This window comes from Protopterus annectens, chromosome 11.part0, assembly GCF_019279795.1.
Source record: "Protopterus annectens isolate FY-2018-M chromosome 11.part0, PAN1.0, whole genome shotgun sequence".
NCBI classification, from domain to species: domain Eukaryota; kingdom Metazoa; phylum Chordata; order Ceratodontiformes; family Protopteridae; genus Protopterus; species Protopterus annectens.
The window spans coordinates 1,373,706,530-1,373,727,436 of record NC_056745.1 but is presented as its reverse complement, the minus strand read 5'-3'; the positions used below and the strand labels follow the sequence as shown (position 1 = coordinate 1,373,727,436).

The window sequence follows — 20,907 nt, the reverse complement described above, 5'->3', positions numbered from 1 at the left end:
TAGAGAACAAAGCTATGCAAGCAAAAATACCTCAGCTGTGTAAGAGTAAGTTTAAAAATTAGCTTTTACTTCTTTTATTAATTTCAATCTTAGTGTATTTTTCAGCACTTTGAGACCCACATTTTTATTGCTACAGAACCAAGCCTGATAGCTCCTCTACTTACACCCAGTCAGTCCCTTCATTCCACAGATGTGGGAGTCAGGTGTTCCCATGCAGAGAAGAACCTAATGCCCTATTTGTTCCTGCCCTATGAGCTTACCCTGTCATGATGAGAGTCAGGTGGTAGGGAGCAGGACAGCCTAGACTGTCCCCTAGTGCACCACCCCCTTCCCTCGTGGCGGTTCTTCCAAGTTATAGTATAGCTGCCCAATAAGGCTTCTCCTTTGGCTTATAGTGCAATTGCACATAGCAGCACAGGTTTCATTGGCTCAAGCTCCATGTGGTAGGTACCTAGTGCTCTTACAATGTGTTACCAATGGGGTGGCTAGATCTGCCTTCTTACCCCAAGAATGGGCAAGCAGGCAGGTAGGCGCTGCTTAATCAAAACCTTCCCTGCCAGCTGTTACAAGCACTTGAGTCACTGTTTGAACTCAGGTCTCCCATGACACAGTCAGGGCTTTATCACACTGTGCCAGGGAGTAGCTTTGAGGAACACAGCTTCTGGTTCCATACTTGTACAATGGAGCCATGAGTGCTTTATGTGCATGCTTAAGCTAGGTTAACTTGCTTTTATCATGATGAAGCTTTCTTTAAATAGTTCACTGCAAACCTATTTTGCTTGTTTGAATGGTTATTTTTCAGGCTTTGGTTACTGTCTTCTGACAGTACTGACTGTAGCAGAATGTAATATTTCTAACTATCTTTGTATTGTTCCTACTAAATCCACACAAACACAAACTGTAGAAAAGGACCGGAGTACCAATGAAATCCAAACTTCCACGGAGAATTGATTAAATAAATTTATTGAAGTAAAAAATTCCTTACCTATATAGAAGGCTGCACATTCTTCACATTTTGCTTTATAAACTACTTGTCTACTACTACAGTTAAATTTATTCCTAATCCTGTAAGTAGTATTCCTAATTGTGAAGTGGCAGCCCTCCTTGATGTGTTTACACACATTACACATATTACATTTGACCATCCCAGCATTAGTGAGCGGTTTGTGGCATCTAGTTTGTAAAATCTCTTTCAAATTCATACCCCTTTTGTATGTAATTTTAGGTTTGTTTGGCATTACACCCCTCAAATTATTGTCTGTGATTAAAAGTTCCCAGTTCTTATTTATAATGTTCTTAATATCATGAGAATCCAAGTTAAAACATAATATAAGACTGCAAGTGTACATAAGCTTGCTTCCTGTTTGGTTGTTCAAGACGTCATCTTGACTCTCTATCTGGTTACCACCCAATAGGGGTACATATTTACCTACTGATCTCTTTGTCTTAACTTCAATAACAATTTCCTGAATGAACTCAATAGGGTACCCCCTTTGGAGGAAAAATCTTGTTAACAGATTACATTCCTCTAAAAAGTCCACATCACTCGTTGTCATCCTGGCCGCCCTTACCAGTTGGCCTTTAATAACAGATTTTTTCTGGTGCATAGGGTGGCAACTTGTGAAATGTAAAAAGATATTAGAATACGTTTCCTTCCTATAAATTCTAGAAATATACCTTCTGTTAGAAAAATCCTTTATCAAATTAACATCTAAATACTCTATAGATTCCTTACTGTATTTAAAGGTAAATTTTAAAAAGTCTGTGCTGGTATTAAATATTCCAATAAGCTGCTCAATTTCATCTTGAGTACCTTCAAACACAGAAATATGTCATCAAGGAATCTGGTATAATATGAAATCTGGTTCTTAAACAAGTCATTTTCTAAAACAGTGTTCCTCTCCCAAAATGCCATTACAAGATTGGCGAGGCTCGCACCACAGGGAGAGTCCATTGCCACACCGATTTTCTGATGGTAAATTTCTTTGTTAAACATAATATAATTATATGAGAGGACCATATCAATTAGTTCACCGACAAGTTGGATTTCATTAGTGGGTGCTCCCAAAATTTGTAACATGTGGGTTACCCATTCTGTCCCCACGTCATGTGGGATACAAGAGTATAGGTCTTTCACGTCCACAGTAACGAAAAAACCTTCAGAGGAAAAAGGCAGATTATCTATTGATCGGAGAAAGCACCATGAGTCCTTCGAAATCTGTTTTTCTCCCTTTAAATATTTCTGCAAAATCTTATCAACAACTTTTGAACATGTATATGTTATACTGTTCCTCCCATCTACCAAAGGTCTCATGGGCGGGTTCTGTAAGTCCTTGTGTACCTTTGGTATACCAAAAAATACAGGTGTCCTTGCTGTTGGTTGGTGAAGGAAGTTATACATATCTTTCTCTATGCATCCTTCAATGTAGAGCTCCTCAAATAAAGCTCTAACCATGCGGTATGCGGAATTCATTTCGTTAATTGATGATTTTATGTAGGTCTCACTATCCAAGATTAGTGACATTTTTTCATTGTAATCGCTATTAAAAATAATAGCTAGACCCCCGCCCTTATCAGGCTTCATTATCCTGATAGGTGCTTGCCTCAATAAAGTCAGCAATTCCCTCTCTTCTCTAGTGATGTTATAGTTGTACCACTGTTTACCCTTTTTCAAATTCCTTAAGTCAATTTCTGTTATTTTCTCAAAGAGGGTTAAAGAAGGGTGCAATGGGGGGTTGTACACACTGGAAACGAAATAGTCAGTTTTCTTGTTGAAGTCACTACCCATCAAAATTAACAAATTTAATTTCCTAATAAACAGTTTTAAATCAATTAGAGTATCAGCCATGTTGAAGGTAAATGATGGTACAAATGTATAACCTTTACTTAAAAATTCCACTGTTTCACTACAAATTGATAAATTAGTACAGTTGTATATCTTAAAGTCATTTCTTGCATTCGAAACGATAGTAAGTGTAGGAGAATTGTCGAATAGACTCAAGTTAGTTGGTTCATTAATTACCATTTCCTTCTCCTGTTCCTCGATGATCTCTTGTATTGAACTGGAGGTCCCGAGGCTTGTCCCTGAAAATTGTGAACTTTATTGTTTTTCAATCCCACATTATTTTGACCCACTCCATGTCCAGAACTATTTTGGGTGGCGCGGTTTTTCTGTTGCGCCAGTCTCTCACTTCTCCTGGTGTCACTGTTAACATCTGGAGACAATTCGTATTGTATATCCTCCCCATTTTCAGGTATCGGTGTTAATGGTGCTAACATCAAACCAGATGTTCGCTCTCTATTCTGTGGTATGATATCCGCTTGCTTCATTAATTGGGGGTGGGGGTATGCCTTACCCTCACTATAATCTTTTAAATCTCGTTTAATCTTTTTAATTTTAGTTGCATTCATTTTGGTTAAGTGATCATCAATACTTAGGAAGCATCTTTCGTATTCGTACTGATACCTTAGAAAGTCAAGATTGGATTTAATAGAGTTATCAAGTTCCTCTAGTTCACTTAATAAATTATCCACAGTTTCTTGATAGTGAACACAAAATAAATTAAGAAGTTCCAGTCTGTGCTTGTCAAAAAGCGAGACAAGCGTTGTGAAGGGGAAGAACCTTCAACTAATCCAGCTGGAAATTGCCAGTGCCTTAAACCTTTAGGCACTATCTTTAATTTAATACACTCATGAAAATATGCTATCTCTAATTTAAAAAGTTTTTCCCGTTCTTACTATATCTGGGTGATAAAGGTTTTCCCTTTTCTGTATTTTTATTGTTCCCTTTTACCTTTTCTTTTGTCAATTTCTGTTTTTCTCAAAAGGGAAAGAATTTTAAAAAAAAAAAAAAAAAAAAGCCTGCCAAGAGATTCTTCTGAGGGTGCATCCCACTCTACTAGGGCTGTCACCTACTCCAGATCATCCCTTCAAATATTAAAGAGATTCCTTACTCTGAATTTTTTGTCATCCTCATCAATAACACATTATAATTAGCAGAGATTATACTAGTCAAGCTCTTCACAATATGCAGATATAAAAAAATAACTGGAATAGCCTGAGCTCTACTGATTGTTTACCTTTGTTAAGAAGCAACACATCCAGTTGCACTGAACCATCATTATGGCTGAACCAGTCAAATAACATTACGTTTGACAAAACAAAGACCAAAATGTACAACATTTGATAGTTTGAATTTACATCTGCTAAACATATATCACAGCTAGCTAGAAATTTGCATCCCATAGTATTCCTACAAACATTTGGGACATACACAATTTCCAGCATTGTATCCACTTTCCAGAAATGCATCCACTAAGTCCCATTAATGCAATATGCACAAGATTTAAAAAGTTAGAAAATCCCACCTCTGTCACATGAGGGCAAGCAGACATTGATTTAGATTTCTGCTTTCCTTGAATAATAGATAGTATGGCCAAATGTATCATTTTAATGGCAGCAAACCAGCAAGGCTGCAGACTATTGCTTTAGGCAAGGTTAGCAACATTTGGCTGTCCAATACTTTGCTCAGGACAGCCTCCTAGTCACATCCACCACTCAGGATATTAATGCATCTTCTAATCTCAAATGATGTGCACAGAGAAGTCTCTTCCTCTGGATGCTCAGTCACTTCCAACTTGCAGGATCTGGATGGTCAGATACTTCCTACCTGCAGCCTCTGGATACTCAGTCACTTCAAACCTGCAGGATCTGGATGCTCAATCACTTCCTACCTGCAGCCTTTGGATGCTGAGTCACTTACCTGCAGGATCTGGATGCATGGACAGTTTCCACTAGCAGGATCTGGAAGCATGCACACTGAAATGAACAAGTAAACATATTAAACGTCCCTCAGGTTAAAGTTTGCACCTTTGTGCACTCTTTTGGGTTGCTGGTATGTGTATTCCCTAAAGGGGTTTATGTTGTTTCATTAACATTGAACCAAATATGGTTGAGACCATATGACTATTTCTGAAAATAAAACAACAAATACACAAACTGTGTTTTGCACCCACTACTTAATTATACATACCAACTCTGAAATCGCACTACAGTGGGTAAAAGGGAAATTACCAGACCACACTGTGCCATAATTTCAGTACAGTTTGACATTTGAGAATGTCGATCATATGGTCTCAACCATATGTAATTTGACATTCTATAAAGTCAGTATTCTAAACTGGACCTATTTGCAGTACTCTGTCCCTGTTTAGTTCTTTCTGAGTACTAATTAAGTACTATTATTATCCAGTACCTAGTCAATTATCTTTTATACAGCCAAGAATCCAAAAGCACACCACAATCCAGAATAACAAAAAGGCACCACAATAAAGAATAGGAACTCTCTTTACTGACAATTTGGGTTAAGTGCTTTCGCCTGGGAATCTCCCAGGCTTCCTCAGTACAAAACAATGACAGATTATATGTTACTTTTATACCCATGCCAACCAATCAAATTAGAGTTCACTATAACTGTAACAGTAGGGGTGTAGTATATCTGGTTACATGCAAGGCATGTCCCAGTTTTTATACAGGAAAGACTGTGAAGACCATTAGAAAAATGGGTCTATGAACATTTATATAATATAACTCACCAAAAGGAAAACAACACTTTATATAGACACCATAAATTTTGTAGCAATAGTAAATATGTATTTAGTGTTTTAGAACAAGTAGCACATGACCCGAGGGGTAGACATTGGGTAACCAGACTGGAGTATAAGGAGTTGTTTTGGCAAATTAAGCTGGATGCAGCTAAAACGTCAGGTTTAAATGGAACATAAGTATCAACAGTGTTCTCAAATAGAATCTGAATGTTTTTATTGTTGCAGAAGTTTTTACTAAGGGAGACATATGTGTGTGTGTGTGTGTGTGTGTGTGTGTGTGTGTGTGTGTGTGTGTTTTTATATATATATATATAATATTATTATATATATATATATATATATATTTATATATATATATATATATATATATATATATATATATATATATATATATATAGATATACGGAACACTGATGCATTATTATCATCATCGAGTGCAAGGGCATAGGCTCAAAAGGGATAGCAGCTGGAGCTGTGCAAATAACACCAAGAAATATAAATGCAATACCACTGTAGTTGTGTGCAATGATCTGTGCTTGTACAAAACAGCAGTAGTGCAAGCATTGTATGCTACTTCCATGCTACCGTAATGTTCTTATGTATGTGCACTGTGGCATGCAAGAGAGTTGTGTGCAGACATATGTGCTCAGGTGAACCTGCATATAAAATTATATGCATAAATACAATCCTTTTCACCAATTCATGTCGAGCCAGGTTTTATTTGTACATTGACTGGAAACGAAATAGTCAGTTTTCTTTGTTGAAGTCACTACCCATCAAAATTAACAAATTTAATTTCCTAATAAACAGTTTTAAATCAATTAGAGTATCAGCCATGTTGAAGGTAAATGATGGTACAAATGTATAACCTTTACTTAAAAATTCCACTTGTTTCACTACAAATTGATAAATTAGTACAGTTGTATATCTTAAAGTCATTTCTTGCATCTCAACGATAGTAAGTGTAGGAGAATTGCCTAATAGACTCAAGTTAGTTGGTTCATTAATTACCATTTCCTTCTCCTGTTCCTCGATGATCTCTTGTATTGAACTGGAGGTCCCGAGGCTTGTCCCTGAAAATTGTGAACTTTATTGTTTTTCAATCCCACATTATTTTGACCCACTCCATGTCCAGAACTATTTTGGGTGGCGCGGTTTTTCTGTTGCGCCAGTCTCTCACTTCTCCTGGTGTCACTGTTAACATCTGGAGACAATTCGTATTGTATATCCTCCCCATTTTCAGGTATCGGTGTTAATGGTGCTAACATCAAACCAGATGTTCGCTCTCTATTCTGTGGTATGATATCCGCTGTTTCCATTAATTGGGGTGGGGTATGCCTTACCCTCACTATAATCTTTTAAATCTCGTTTAATCTTTTTAATTTTAGTTGCATTCATTTTGGTTAAGTGATCATCAATACTTAGGAAGCATCTTTCGTATTCGTACTGATACCTTAGAAAGTCAAGATTGGATTTAATAGAGTTATCAAGTTCCTCTAGTTCACTTAATAAATTATCCACAGTTTCTTGATAGTGAACACAAAATAAATTAAGAAGTTCCAGTCTGTGCTTGTCAAAAAGCGAGACAAGCGCGTTGTGGAAGGAAGAACCTTCAACTAATCCAGCTGGAAATTGCCAGTGCCTTAAACCTTTAGGCACTATCTTTAATTTAATACACTCATGAAAATATGCTATCTCTAATTTAAAAAGTTTTTCATCAAAGAAATTCAACTTGGCATTAATATCATTCCTTACCTCCTGGTCTGTAGGAGGGCTGACATTTGGTTGTAGTCCAGAGAATGAAAAAGACCTTTGTACCCAAGCCGTAAGCGGTTCGATGTTCCGGGTGTTACAGCTACGTTGTTCAACTCCAGCCGCCTCACCTCTTAGTCCTTGAAATAAATTAGTTCCATTTGTCTGCATATTAGCGCCCGAAGTTGATGGAAAACTTGTTGTTACTAAAGCCCTTTCACCTCTAACAACAGGGATAGGTGAAGAGTTTTGTGGCGCCTGCATTACCTCGTCCATCCGTTGAGAAAGTCGGTCTACTTTTTGAGTCAGCAACTCGATGAGAGCTGTCAGGTTTCCCTCGCTCTCGGTGTTGTTCATCATAGTAGTAGTAGATCCACTGGGAAATTCCGGGTCCATGGTGAACGACTGCTCCTACTAAATCCACACAAACACAAATCTGTAGTGATCGAGTACTAATGAACCCAAACTTCCACGGAGAATTGAATAAATAAATTTATTGAAGTAAAAAATTCCTTACCTATATAGAAAGCTGCACATTCTTCACATTTTGCTTTATAAACTACTTGTCTACTACTACAGTTAAATTTATTCCTAATCCTGTAAGTAGTATTCCTAATTGTGAAGTGGCAGTTCTCCTGATGTGTGTTTACACACATTACAATACTATTGCATTTGACCTCATCCCAGCATTAGGTGAGCGTTTGCCAGGCATCTAGTTTGTAAAATTTTCTTAAATTCATACCTCTTTTGTATGTAATTTTAGGTTTGTTTGGCATTACACCCCTCAAATTATTGTCTGTGATTAAAAGTTCCTGTTCTTATTTATAATGTTCTTATTATCATGAAAATCCAAGTTAAAACATAATATAAGACTGCAAGTGTAATATAAGCTTGCTTCCTGTTTTGGTTGTTCAAGACGTCATCTTGACTCTATCTGTTACCACCTAATAGGTACATATTTACCTACTGATCTCTTTGTCTTAACTTCAATAACAATTTCCTGAATGAACTCAATAGGGTACCCCCTTTGGAGGAAAAATCTTGTTAACAGATTACATTCCTCTAAAAAGTCCACATCACTGTCATCCTGGCCTCACTCTTACCAGTTGGCCTTTAATAACAGATTTTTTCTGATGCATACAGTGGCAACTTGTGAAATTTAAAAACATATTAGAATACGTTTCCTTCCTATAAATTCTAGAAATATACCTTCTGTTAGAAAAATCCTATATCAAATTAACATCTAAATACTCTATAGATTCCTTACTGTATTTAAAGGTAAATTTTAAAAAGTCTGTGCTGGTATTAAATATTCCAATAAGCTGCTCAATTTCATCTTGAGTACCTTCAAACAACAGAAATATGTCATCAAGGAATCTGGTATAAAATGAAATCTGGTTCTTAAACAAGTCATTTTCTAAAACAGTGTTCCTCTCCCAAAATGCCATTACAAGATTGGCGAGGCTCGCACCACAGGGAGAGCCCATCGCCACACCGATTTTCTGATGGTAAATTTCTTTGTTAAACATAATGCGATTATATGAGAGGACCATATCAATTAGTTCACCGACAAGATGGATTTCATTAGTGGGTGCTCCCAAAATTTTTAACATGTGGGTTACCCATTCTGTCCCCACGTCATGTGGGATACAAGAGTATAGGTCTTTCACGTCCACAGTAACGAAAAAACCTTCAGAGGAAAAAGGCAGATTGTCCTCTCATATAATTATATTATTTTTAACAAAGAAATTTACCATCAGAGTTCACTATAACTGTAACAGTAGGGTGTAGTATATCTGGTTACATGCAAGGCATGTCCCAGTTTTTATACAGGAAAGACTGTGAAGACCATTAGAAAAATGGGTCTATGAACATTTATATAATATAACTCACCAAAAGGAAAACAACACTTATATAGACACCATAAATTTTGTAGCAATAGTAAATATGTATTTAGTGTTTTAGAACAAGTAGCACATGACCGAGGGGAAGACATTGGGTAACCAGACTGGAGTATAAGGAGTTGTTTTGGCAAATTAAGCTGGATGCAGCTAAAACGTCAGGTTTAAATGGAACATAAGTATCAACAGTGTTCTCAAATAGAATCTGAATGTTTTTATTGTTGCAGAAGTTTTTACTAAGGGAGACATATGTGTGTGTGTGTGTGTGTGTGTGTGTGTGTGTGTGTGTGTGTGTGTATTATATATATATATATATATACATATTTATATATATATATATATATATATATATATATATATATATATATATATATATACATATATATATATATATATAGATATACGGAACACTGATGCATTATTATCATCATCGAGTGCAAGGGCATAGGCTCAAAAGGGATAGCAGCTGGAGCTGTGCAAATAACACCAAGAAATATAAATGCAATACCACTGTAGTTGTGTGCAATGATCTGTGCTTGTACAAAACAGCAGTAGTGCAAGCATTGTATGCTACTTCCATGCTACCGTAATGTTCTTTATGTATGTGCACTGTGGCATGCAAGAGAGTTGTGTGCAGACATATGTGCTCAGGTGAACCTGCATATAAAATTATATGCATAAATACAATCCTTTTCACCAATTCATGTCGAGCCAGGTGTATTATGTACATGCCCTTTAATGTACACAACTCAACAATCCAAAAGCAGGTCATGGAACAGGTAGGTATGAAGGGGCAAATTTCATAAATGGCCACAGATAATAGCCAGTATACAGTAGCATTTGAAATGTTTGTATAGTCAGCATGTGGCAGAACAGGCATCAGTAAGGTGTGTCCATGTCAAGACTAAGCATGTCCATCTTTTCCAAATGCTTAATGATGGCACAGCTTTTTAGATATGCTGAAGATGTGTGCCTCTAATGTCTACAAGATCCTCAAAACTGCATTGCTTATCTCCCACAAATGGTGTCACCAGCTTCTCAGTGGCCTCTGCTGCCATATCATGCTGAACCTAGCAGAGATCAACAATACCTGTAATGGAGGTAAAGGGGTCTATCATTGCAATCACCAATACCTCCATGGCAAAGGTATACACAATACACCTACCCACATCAGGGGGTGTAGAGAACAAAGCTATGCAAGCAAAAATATGTCAGCTGTGTAAGAGAAGTTTATAAATTAGCTGTTACTTCTTTTATTAATTTCAATCTTAGTATATTTTTCAGCACTTTGAGACCCACATTTTTATTGCTACAGAACCAAGCCTGATAGCTCCTCTACGTACACCCAGTCAGTCCCTTCATTCCACAGATGTGGGAGTCAGGTGTTCCCAGGCAGACAAGAACCTAATGCCCTATTTGTTCCTGCCCTATGAGCTTACCCTGTCATGATGAGAGTCAGGTGGTAGGGAGCAGGACAGCCTATACTGTCCCCTGGTGCACCACCCCCTTCCCTCGTAGCGGCTCTTCCAAGTTATAGTATAGCTGCCCAATGAGGCTTCTCCTTTGGCTTATAGTGCAATTGCACATAGCAGCACAGGTTTCATTGGCTCAAGCTCCATGTGGTAGGTACCTAGTGCTCTTACAATGTGTTACCAATGGGGTGGCTAGATCTGCCTTCTTACCCCAAGGATGGGCAAGCAGGCAGGTAGGTGCTGCTTACTCAAAACCTTCCATGCCAGCTGCTACAAGCACTTGAGTCCCTGTTTGAACTCAGGTCTCCCATGACACAGTCAGGGCTTTATCACACTGTGCTAGGGAGTAGCTTTGAGGCACACAGCTTCTGGGTCCATACTTGTACAATGGAGCCATGAGTGCTTTATGTGCATGCTTAAGCTAGGTTAACTTGCTTTTATCATGATGAAGCTTTCTTTAAATAGTTCACTGCAAACCTATTTTGCTTGTTTGAATGGTTATTTTTCAGGCTTTGGTTACTGTCTTCTGACAGTACTGACTCTAGCAGAATGTAAAATTTCTAACTATCTTTGTATTGTGCTTTGTTTTGTTTTTTTTATTTATTAAGGATGGACTCACGTGATTGTGGGAATTAATAAATGTTTTCTTTCTTCAGTTGCTCTTTAGTAAGTAGAGTAGCACTGTTTTTTATGTATTCCCTTTCTATGCTTTTATCCTTGATTTTAACAGCTTAGTTCTGTCTGTGCAAAGCTGTCACCTTCAGATGGGCATTCTTGAAAGACTGCATTGTTTGGATTCTTGAGATGGCTCCTTTTCTGGGAAAAATATTTAAAATAACAGATTTTTAAGAAGCTGGGCTTGTTTATGTGGAATCAGTATTGAGTGATTGCTGGACATTGTACTGGAAGATCATTTTTTTATTTATAGGTAGATTTCTCCTTTCCACAGGACAGAATGACCTCTAAATATACATATATAAATAGTGGAGGATACTGTCCCCCACACTGGGAGTGTGCAGATCTTGCTGTCCTGGAAAAATGCTTTTACATATAAATTTATTTTCCCTTTATGGAAAAACAATGTCATGGTCACTTAGCCTTTGTGAATGTCTGATTTTTAACTAAGGTCCCTTTAAAACATATTGTTACACATAACTGTGTGCTCATGGTACCAATTTTCCTATTCTTGCTTCCTGATTTGCTCTATATGTAAACGGCACAGTCTCATTCATTGATGTGAGGTGTGTTCTCATCTGTTTTCTAATTAGTATATTCATTGCTTTTCCTTATTCCGTTAACATTCACACAGTAGTCAACAGAAAAGTATATATTCTGATGTAACTGCAGGCTTTGATGTGCTTATATTTATTTTATTTTTTTCTTTATTGTATATGCCATATATTACAGTTGCAGACAATAATGGCCTGAGGACCAAAAGTAAATGTCTAGTTATCCTGTCCCTTCTTCTTTCTATTAGGAAAACAGAGTTTGTTCCCTACAATTTTAAAGTAATCATGCCAAGTAAATTTGTCCTGTAATAATGACTTGCAACATGATTCCAATTCTCCTATATTATTTAGATATTTTCCAATCTGACCATTTACAGGCCAAACCAAGGGTATTAAAATCATCTGAATGAGGCCAAGTATTACAATGCTGACAAGTATCAACAGTAGCTTAAGAGCAGTGTTGCACTGACTAGTAACAATAGCACGTGCTTCTGATATTAAAAAGCAGAAAAAAAGGTGGCTGGTCTCTCTAACAGTGATTTAGATGGAAGATGCTGGTTTACTGAATTATTAACTTTCTCAAATAATCTATACAATTGATAATGTTATGGCTACATCATCAGACTGGACTTCTACCCCTTCTGCATATAAGCTATGAAAATAGAGCAAGCTTCTTTTTAATTGTATTTATTTATTTATTTTTATTGTGCATTTGTTTTACTACAAAAGTAAGACTGGGTTTAGGTAAACTTCTTTTCAGAGGAGGCCCAGAGAGAAATGTTCCTTAGATTTTTTACACAAATTATCAAGACTGCACATAGAATGACAGTGTACAAATAGTATACAGGTATTTACAGAGTACATGCTATTTAAAACAGTGTACATAAATTTGCAGAGTACATGCATATTTAAGCAGTGTATGTGCATTTATAAAGCATATCACAATATATTCAGCATCATATATCTTATAAAGAAGGTGAGCTTATGAGTCTAAAATAGTTGTAAGTGAAAATTCTTTTCCATTTGGTGGTGTATCAGGGAGAAAAAATAAATAAAAACCAATAGCATACAAGAGTGTAAACCATGCATTTTGGTAAAAATGTAATCGTAGAGGCATTGTTTTGATGGTTAGTATTTAGAGCCCAATTCTTTACAGAAAGACAGAAAACAAGAATTTGGTCAATGTGCCCAAGAAAGATTCTGTGAAAAAGAGAAAATAAAGAGTGGAGGAAAGGAAATAGGGAACTCTATGTAACAGAAGTACAGAGCGCCTTATTGTTAAGAGATTATTATTGCAGAATCTCAACCACTGTATTAGTAAGTAGGAGGGTAGCAAGTAAGTGACATGCATTCAGGCAGATAGTAATAGGAAGAATAGGCAGAAAGGGGGTTTGAAGCAGTGGGTGTGAATGAGGCAGCAGTGCAGGAGAAGGTAGAATGAGAGTAGGAGGGATGTGTTGGAACAGAGATAAGAACAGAGGTGATACTAATAGAGCTGTGGGAGCAGCGAGTGGAGTGTAGGAAGAGTTATGCAAGAGTGAAAGTGACACTAGGAAAAAGGGTGGAGAGCATCTGGGATTGCAAGTAGGTTGGATAAGTTGTGAACTACGTGCACAGAGATGGAACAGTAGTGAGATCAGTCTTAAGTAGCAAGTGACCATGCACTTTCAAAATCTGATACGAGAATGCAGTTGTAAATCACTTTCAAGAACTTTATAAAGAGAAAGGTTGGGTATAAAGGTAAAAGAAACGTAGACAACCACATTTCATGAATCCACTCAGCTAGTGTTTCTGAGGAGCGAATGCCTTTTTGGATGTTAAAGCTGAAATGGAATAAAGTGCTTCAGCACTAAATATAAATTTACAAAATCACCCCACCCAGAAAATTATCTGTTCATTTTTATAAAATGTTTTAATATATTGTTAAATTCTTCTTAAAGTATTTGATAGCATGTCTGCAAATGGGTACATTATATTTACAACCTCTGTTGTTTAACTTTTTTATTTCATATATTCAAATTGTAAACCCACCACTGTTTTGTACACATTACTTTTCAGCTTCTTTGGCATTCTTCTGTGACATGCCAACCCTGACATACTGTGCCATTTGGCTGCAGCACATTTGATTCTAGATTGTTTTTATTATTTATTTTATTTGCATTTGTTTTCCGGGATAGTCCATTGGGCCTAGGCATGTCCATTTTCAGTGGAGGCCAGGGGAGAAAAGCTCCACATATTACATATACATTGATGAGATAAGTTACATAACAACTGTTAACAGATTCAAGTTACTAGTAACAACATTATACAAAATACAAAAATAACAATGATTTACATCCAGATACAATATGTTTCTTATTTTTCTTTCATCCCCATTCAGTCTTCCGTACTGTTCAACCACCCCTCCCACATACTTGAAGCTTTTAACCGGTTCCACTATTTTCCCTTCTATCTCAATTCTCATCTTCGTCTGATTTTCCCCATTTGCTGACATTACAACAGCCTTATCTATATTATCTAGGAATGCTTAGCTGGACTCTTTCTTCATCTCTAGCTTCATCTCAACTACCTGTCTCACTGCAAATATTAGTTCACTTGGGCGACATCCTGATCTGAATCTGAGCTGCATATTTACCATCTTATCTTCTACTGATCTGCATATGCATTTGATGCATTTATATTACCCTATCATACAATTTAAATAGTGAACGCTGTTTCATCATACCTAAAATATGTAAACCACAAAACATCGAACATACAGAACAGCAAATGTTTTCCCAGGGAAAAAATTTGCTGTTCCAAAACACAAACACACAACACAAGCACACCAAAATAAATAAACCACACACATACACTTAACAAAACCCTAATTCTAACCCTACACTACTACCTATCCACTCACCTTAACCCAACCCTAACCCTAAAGTCCCTAACTACTGCACACTCACCTTACCCACTCCCTAACCCTAAAGTCCCTAACTACCGCACACTCAACTTACCCGCTCCCTAACCCTAAAGCCCCTAACTACCACACACTCACCTTACCTGCTCCCTAACCCTAAACTTCCTAACTATCACACATTCACCTTACCTGCTCCCTAACCCTAGTGTCCCTAACTATCGCACACTCACCTTACCCCGATCCGTTCCCACACTTACCTTAACCCTGTCTGTAACCTCCGTTCGCATACTTACCTTACCCTGGTCCATAACCTTCCCACCACAGTAGAATAAATAGCGAAGCCATGGAACAGACAACCGAAATCTTACCCTAGGTAAGATTTTGAAGTTCTGTGGCTTCGCTATTTTGAGTTTTCGACAAAAACGGGTCAATATTATAGCATTCAAAGTTTAAAAACTTTGATACTATAACATAGACCCCATTTATCAGTCACCTCTCCTTCTTTCTTACTGTTGCCCCACTCATGTGGACCTTGGCATTCCTCATATCCTGTTCTGTCTCTCCATCTATGGACATTCAGGTCACCTGTTATTAACACCAAAACCTGTTATCCTGCTTTATCTAGGATATCCTGCAGCTGATGTCTGAATGAGCTCTGTTCCTCACTATCACAACCCTGTTGTGGGCCATAGGCTGAGATTATGGGTAGTTCCCTAGCATTGCACTGGAGTCTGATTGCCATGAGTCTTATCACTAATTCTGATGACAACCCTCAATGCCTTCTGAAGCATCTCCCACACCATTTCTATTGTGTCCTCCCCTGAGTAGTAGACTCTGGATCCAAGCTAAGTGGCTTTGCTGCACTGCCCTTACATTTTGTCTCCTGGACACATAGGAGACACAAGATGTCCAGCATCCTCCTTATCATCATGTCATCCATTTCCAAGCTGTGTCCTGTCAGTAAATCTGCACTGAGTGTAACAAGTTCTTAGTTCATGTTTGGCAGGTTGATTGGGTTTATTTCCAGTTTTGCTCAACAGAGCTATCCTAAGTAACCCAAGCTGGACAACTGGACACTAGCAGAGCAGTAGCTTATTGACCCAAGGCTGCTGGGCTTTATGGCTGGCACAAACTGACCAATAGGGACACATACACCCCTCCCACCATTAGCATTGGTCTCTGGTGTAGGTCAGATACTCAACACACTTAACACTGGCAAATACCCATACCCATTTTTGGTAACATTAGTCAATGTAACCAACAAACCTAGAGCAAATATTTACACCATCAAGTGGCTATCCCTGATATGTTGCTCAGTCTGTCATCCCTATTTTCCTGTCTTGAAGATACTAAAAAGTAGAGTTGATGCCCAAAAAGGTTAGTCGATAAAACTCTTCCTCCAGTAGGTACCACCTGGAGTCTGTGTTTCTGTCCACAGCTCCATTCTTGGGAGAGTTTGCGGTGAAAACACCCAGCATGTTTTTGAGAGGTGGGAAGAACTTCCAGAGACACAAGAAGATGACTGATAAATACATACACAGAGTAGTGGAAAGTAAAATGGGGAATGAGCAGTTTGGATTCATATCAAGACACAGTACAACAGAACCAAAATGTGCGGTGGGGGTTAGTGATGTTTAATTTAGGGTTTAATTTCAGTTTTTGATATGTGTCAAAGAGCACAGTAGTTTTTTTTTTTTTTTTGCAGTTTAATGCTGAGAGAGCTCCATAGTGAGTTCATATCAAGCTATAACTGCCCTTGTAATTTCTGATGAGACTTGACTGCATAGCTCTCAACTGTACAGATTTTCGCAGAATGTCCAAGATTTTTGCATCATATTTTTGGTCCATTTTTCATAAAATTTTGGTTTTCTTGCAAATTATTGGCAAATCATTAAAGACTGAAGACAGAAAATAATAACAGACATTTGAGTTTCAGACTTCATACCCTTCAGAAAATTCATGCTAATGCAAAACCTGTTATTCTATCAACTTTCTAAGTTTGTAAGAGCAATATTTAAAAAGTGCCTCTATTTTTTGGCCTATGACCCCCATTATTTATGGCCCTGTAATATTTCTTGCTCCAAAAGTTTGAGAGGTATGGACTTGAGTGTAGTAAAAGGTGCAGTTTAGAGTTGTTAGGTTAAATAGCAGGTATTTAATAATGAATATTGGGTAGGAAACACATCCTAAAATTGTGCCTTGTAGTGCACAGGCTGTAAAGGTTCCATTTTTGGATGGAAAGCCTATTGAGTGACAATAAAAATCCAGCTAGTTACGTTTGTATTTTTACCTATTCCAAAACTGGCTAGGGTTTTAATTAGAATGGTGTGGTTGACTGAGTCAAATGCATATTTATGACTGATGAAGAAGGCTCATGTTGTTTATCCTTTATCCTTTTCCACAAAGATAAAGAGAGAGTTACAGTGAATAATGCTGTTTGTATACAGTATTTCTTACAAAATGCATGCTGTTTGTTTGACAAAAGGTCATGTTTTCTGAAATGTTCTATTAAATGGTTATGCAGCAATTTATCTATGACTTTAGTTAGTGAACATAGAATTGTGACTGGTTTGTAACTAGAGGCTATGCTTTTGCTGATTTAGTTTTGTAACTAGGGATTGGCTCTGTGGCAGTGTATTATTTCCATGACCAGGGAATTATACATGTGATAAGTGTAAGATTAATAATGTCTTGCAGAGGCTGCATATAGTTTTGCTGTCATCTGGAGAAACTGTGGATATACTGTAGAGTATCTTAATGGCTTATTTATGGCCATGTTTTCAAGTTTCTTTACAGCAGGCTTAAAAAAATGCTTTAAAGTAGAATGACGGGAGTTCACAAATGGAAAATATAATGTCTGATTTTTAGCTATTACTTGCTTAGGAGTTTTGCACTTTAACAAGAATGAGTGCAGTAGATACAAAGGATTTAATGTTTTTAACTAAGTCTGAGTAAATGGTTGACTAGGTGCTTTGTCATAGTTTTGAGGATTCTCAAGAATTCTATGATGGAGCCTTTGCGAAAGAAACTGTTTCTAATGAAAAATTATTTTTGCAGACTATGTGTCTTTATTTGTTTCATTGGGCAAAGGTTGCATTCCAGAGTTTCCAGGGGTCATCTAGTTCCCTTAGCAGCTTCTTGATATCTGTAGTTATTCATGGGCGTGTATTTTTAACTCTGGAATTTCTTTCAAAAAAGAGTCAGTTTTCTATGGGCTGCAGAATGTTTATAAATTATTTTTACTGTATTGCTCTCATGGAGAATTATGTTCCAGCTAACTACTTTGAGCTTACAGTTCAATTTTTATTATGATTGTTCAGGGAAGGATCTTGTGAATTTTAGTTGTGTAGTAATTTTGTGAGACATGAATGAACAGAAGGACATAATATTGTTGTGGTCACTTTGTGAATTAAGTAATATTGTAGTGCTTTGGTATTTACCAGGGAACTTTGTTATTATTGCATCCAATACTGTAGAGGTTAGAGTTTGTGGAACTGATGTAATGGGCTCTATAATTTATCAAGTTAGGTTGTGATTTCAAAGGGAATATTGTACTTATATCTCCTATGTTCACAACCAATTTAGAATAATGTCTCCAAGAATAATAAGTTTCTTAAAATACTGGTGAGGAGACCAAGGTAATGATCATATTGCTACAAAGAGGCTGGTAATGGAAAGTAGACAACAGCAATATTGATCTTTAGTGATTTCTAAAAGTTGACTCTACAATTTTTCAGTTTGCATTGGTATCTTATGTGAAACAGTTTGCTTGTATCAGAGTTGCTTGTATTTTAATATTTTTTTAACAAGATGTAGAACTCCATCCCTTATTCTGTGTCCTTGTCTAATATTGTAAAGGAGGTATACATACAAATAAAATCTGAGCTGCAATATTAGTCTTTCAGCCAAGTTTCCATAATGGGCATTACGGTTGGACATCATTGTTCTATCCAGGCTACACAGGCTTTATAGTGCAATACTGTAGGCATGATGTTTTGAATTTGGATGATATTGTTGATCGTGGGGTTTATTCATACTGGGCCTTGGTTTAGTTCAGTACTATCTACTGGATATAGTTTAGTTAAGAATGATAGTGAGAGAGCATTGTTTAGCAGGAGTTTGGATCTGTTTAGTAGAGAGATTTAGTGATGCATATTGATTTTAGTATTGATTGGTGCATGGGTTGTGTCTTTAGACCACCATGCTTGCAATGTAACACATGCAAATTGTATGTTACTTACGAAATAATGCTTCATGTGTAATAACTTGTAAGTATGGCAATCTGTTGTGTGGATGTATATTACAAGAAGTGATTATGACTGAAGGTGATCTCTACATTACTGCTTAATGTGTATGTGTAGTGGTGTGGGAGAGTGGAAGAAGTGCTGTGTAAGATACTTAGTAACATAGTGGGCTTAAGTTTAGATAGTTGCAAGCCTTTGGATGAAATATTAAACCAAGGCCTTATCTACGTGAGTTGGTAGTAACTCAACTGGATGTAAAGGAGCCCGTGACACTTAACAAAAAGAGTAGAGGTCCTTTATTAAAAACAGTCTTAATTATTTACAACAATCATAATCATTTACATTCCAAATTATTTACATTATGTATACATATTTTCTATTATTTACATTATGTACAGTATTTCTGAACCATAATTCACATCTTTCTTCTTCAGTTCCTTCATCCATTACATACAAAAACTATTACAGTTTTGAGCCCCACTCCATCTTCCACAACCAAAATCTTATATTTTTTTTTAATATCATTGGCAAATCCCATTTTTTCATTAAACATGATTTCTTTTACTGTCTGATTCCAAATTAACCATATGTAAAATATTTGTATCAGTTTCTTCAGCCTCTTTTTTACTTTTATTTCTATAAAACTCAAACTCACATATCCATATTTAAAGTACTCACATCGTTAAACCCTTCTATATACTTCATATATAGAATCTTTTGGCATAACATTTTGATTCTTTTACATTCTAAAAAAAATGTTCACTAGTTTCAAGATCATCACAATGCAAACAAACAATCTTTCTACTTTTATAAGGCATGCTCACTTTTACTGGTAATTTTTGTATAATCACCCTCCATAAAAAATCTTGACACTCAATAATTTCCTTACATCTTGTCCTTCTTGAAATGATAGCATTTGTTTTTTCTGTATTTAAATCCTTGCATGAATATATCCTGAAATACTTTTTTCTCAATTTTATTATACCATTCTTTTTTTTTTCATTTTCAATTTCTTTCACATTTGTTTTCTGCAAGATAATCTTATCTTGATAATTTTCCATTTCCTTATTACAACACCTACTTCTTTTTTTGAACTGAAAAGTAATAACCATTCTGTTTTTATACTTCAAGCTTAACATTTTTGATAATAGACACTTTATTGTCTCTTAAACATTTCATTATTCTGTATAAGTTCAAAAAAGCCATATACGCTATAAGGTTAATTAACCCTGTGCCTCCTTTATCTTTTTTCACATATAAGACCCCTCTCTTAACATGGTTTAATCTTGATCCTCAAAAAAAGGACAATATTGCATTATATAACTCTTTTTCTAACTCCAAAAGAACACTGAAAACACCAGCTAAATAAGTAATTTTGGATAACAAGATAGAATTAATTAAGTCAACTTCTTTTTTATAAAATGACAGCCCGAAAGACTTCCATAACACAAACACATATGTTTCATTTCTTCCGTTTTTTCCATATAGCTTCTATAATTTCTTCTTTTCCAAAATGTATTCCAAGAATCTTAATTGTTTTATCACTACATTCATACTGGCTAAATGTTTTGTTATAATAATAATAATAATAATAATAATAATAATAATAATATCATCTGCATAATTTAACAAAAATAGGCATTTTATCCCTTTCTTAGACGTATAACTCATAACATCCATCCCTTTATTCATATATGTAGATATCACATTCATTATCAATACAAATGATGTACCACTCAATGGACAACCTTGTCTAAGACTTTCTCTAACTCTATATCTTTGCTCAACCATCCATTTTTCA

General features: G+C 36.3%; 1 protein-coding gene across 1 annotated transcript in view; it reads right to left on the bottom strand.

Annotated features, from left to right (window-relative positions):
• The window catches only part of LOC122815075, a 3,014,144-nt gene extending 3,012,588 nt beyond the window's left edge, over positions 1 to 1,556 (bottom strand). The window contains exon 1 of the mRNA XM_044087319.1: positions 1,430 to 1,556. Coding sequence (XP_043943254.1) covers positions 1,430 to 1,556 — 127 coding nt within the window. The remainder of the gene's footprint in view (positions 1 to 1,429) is intronic.
• Between the last annotated feature and the right edge of the window lie 19,351 nt (positions 1,557 to 20,907).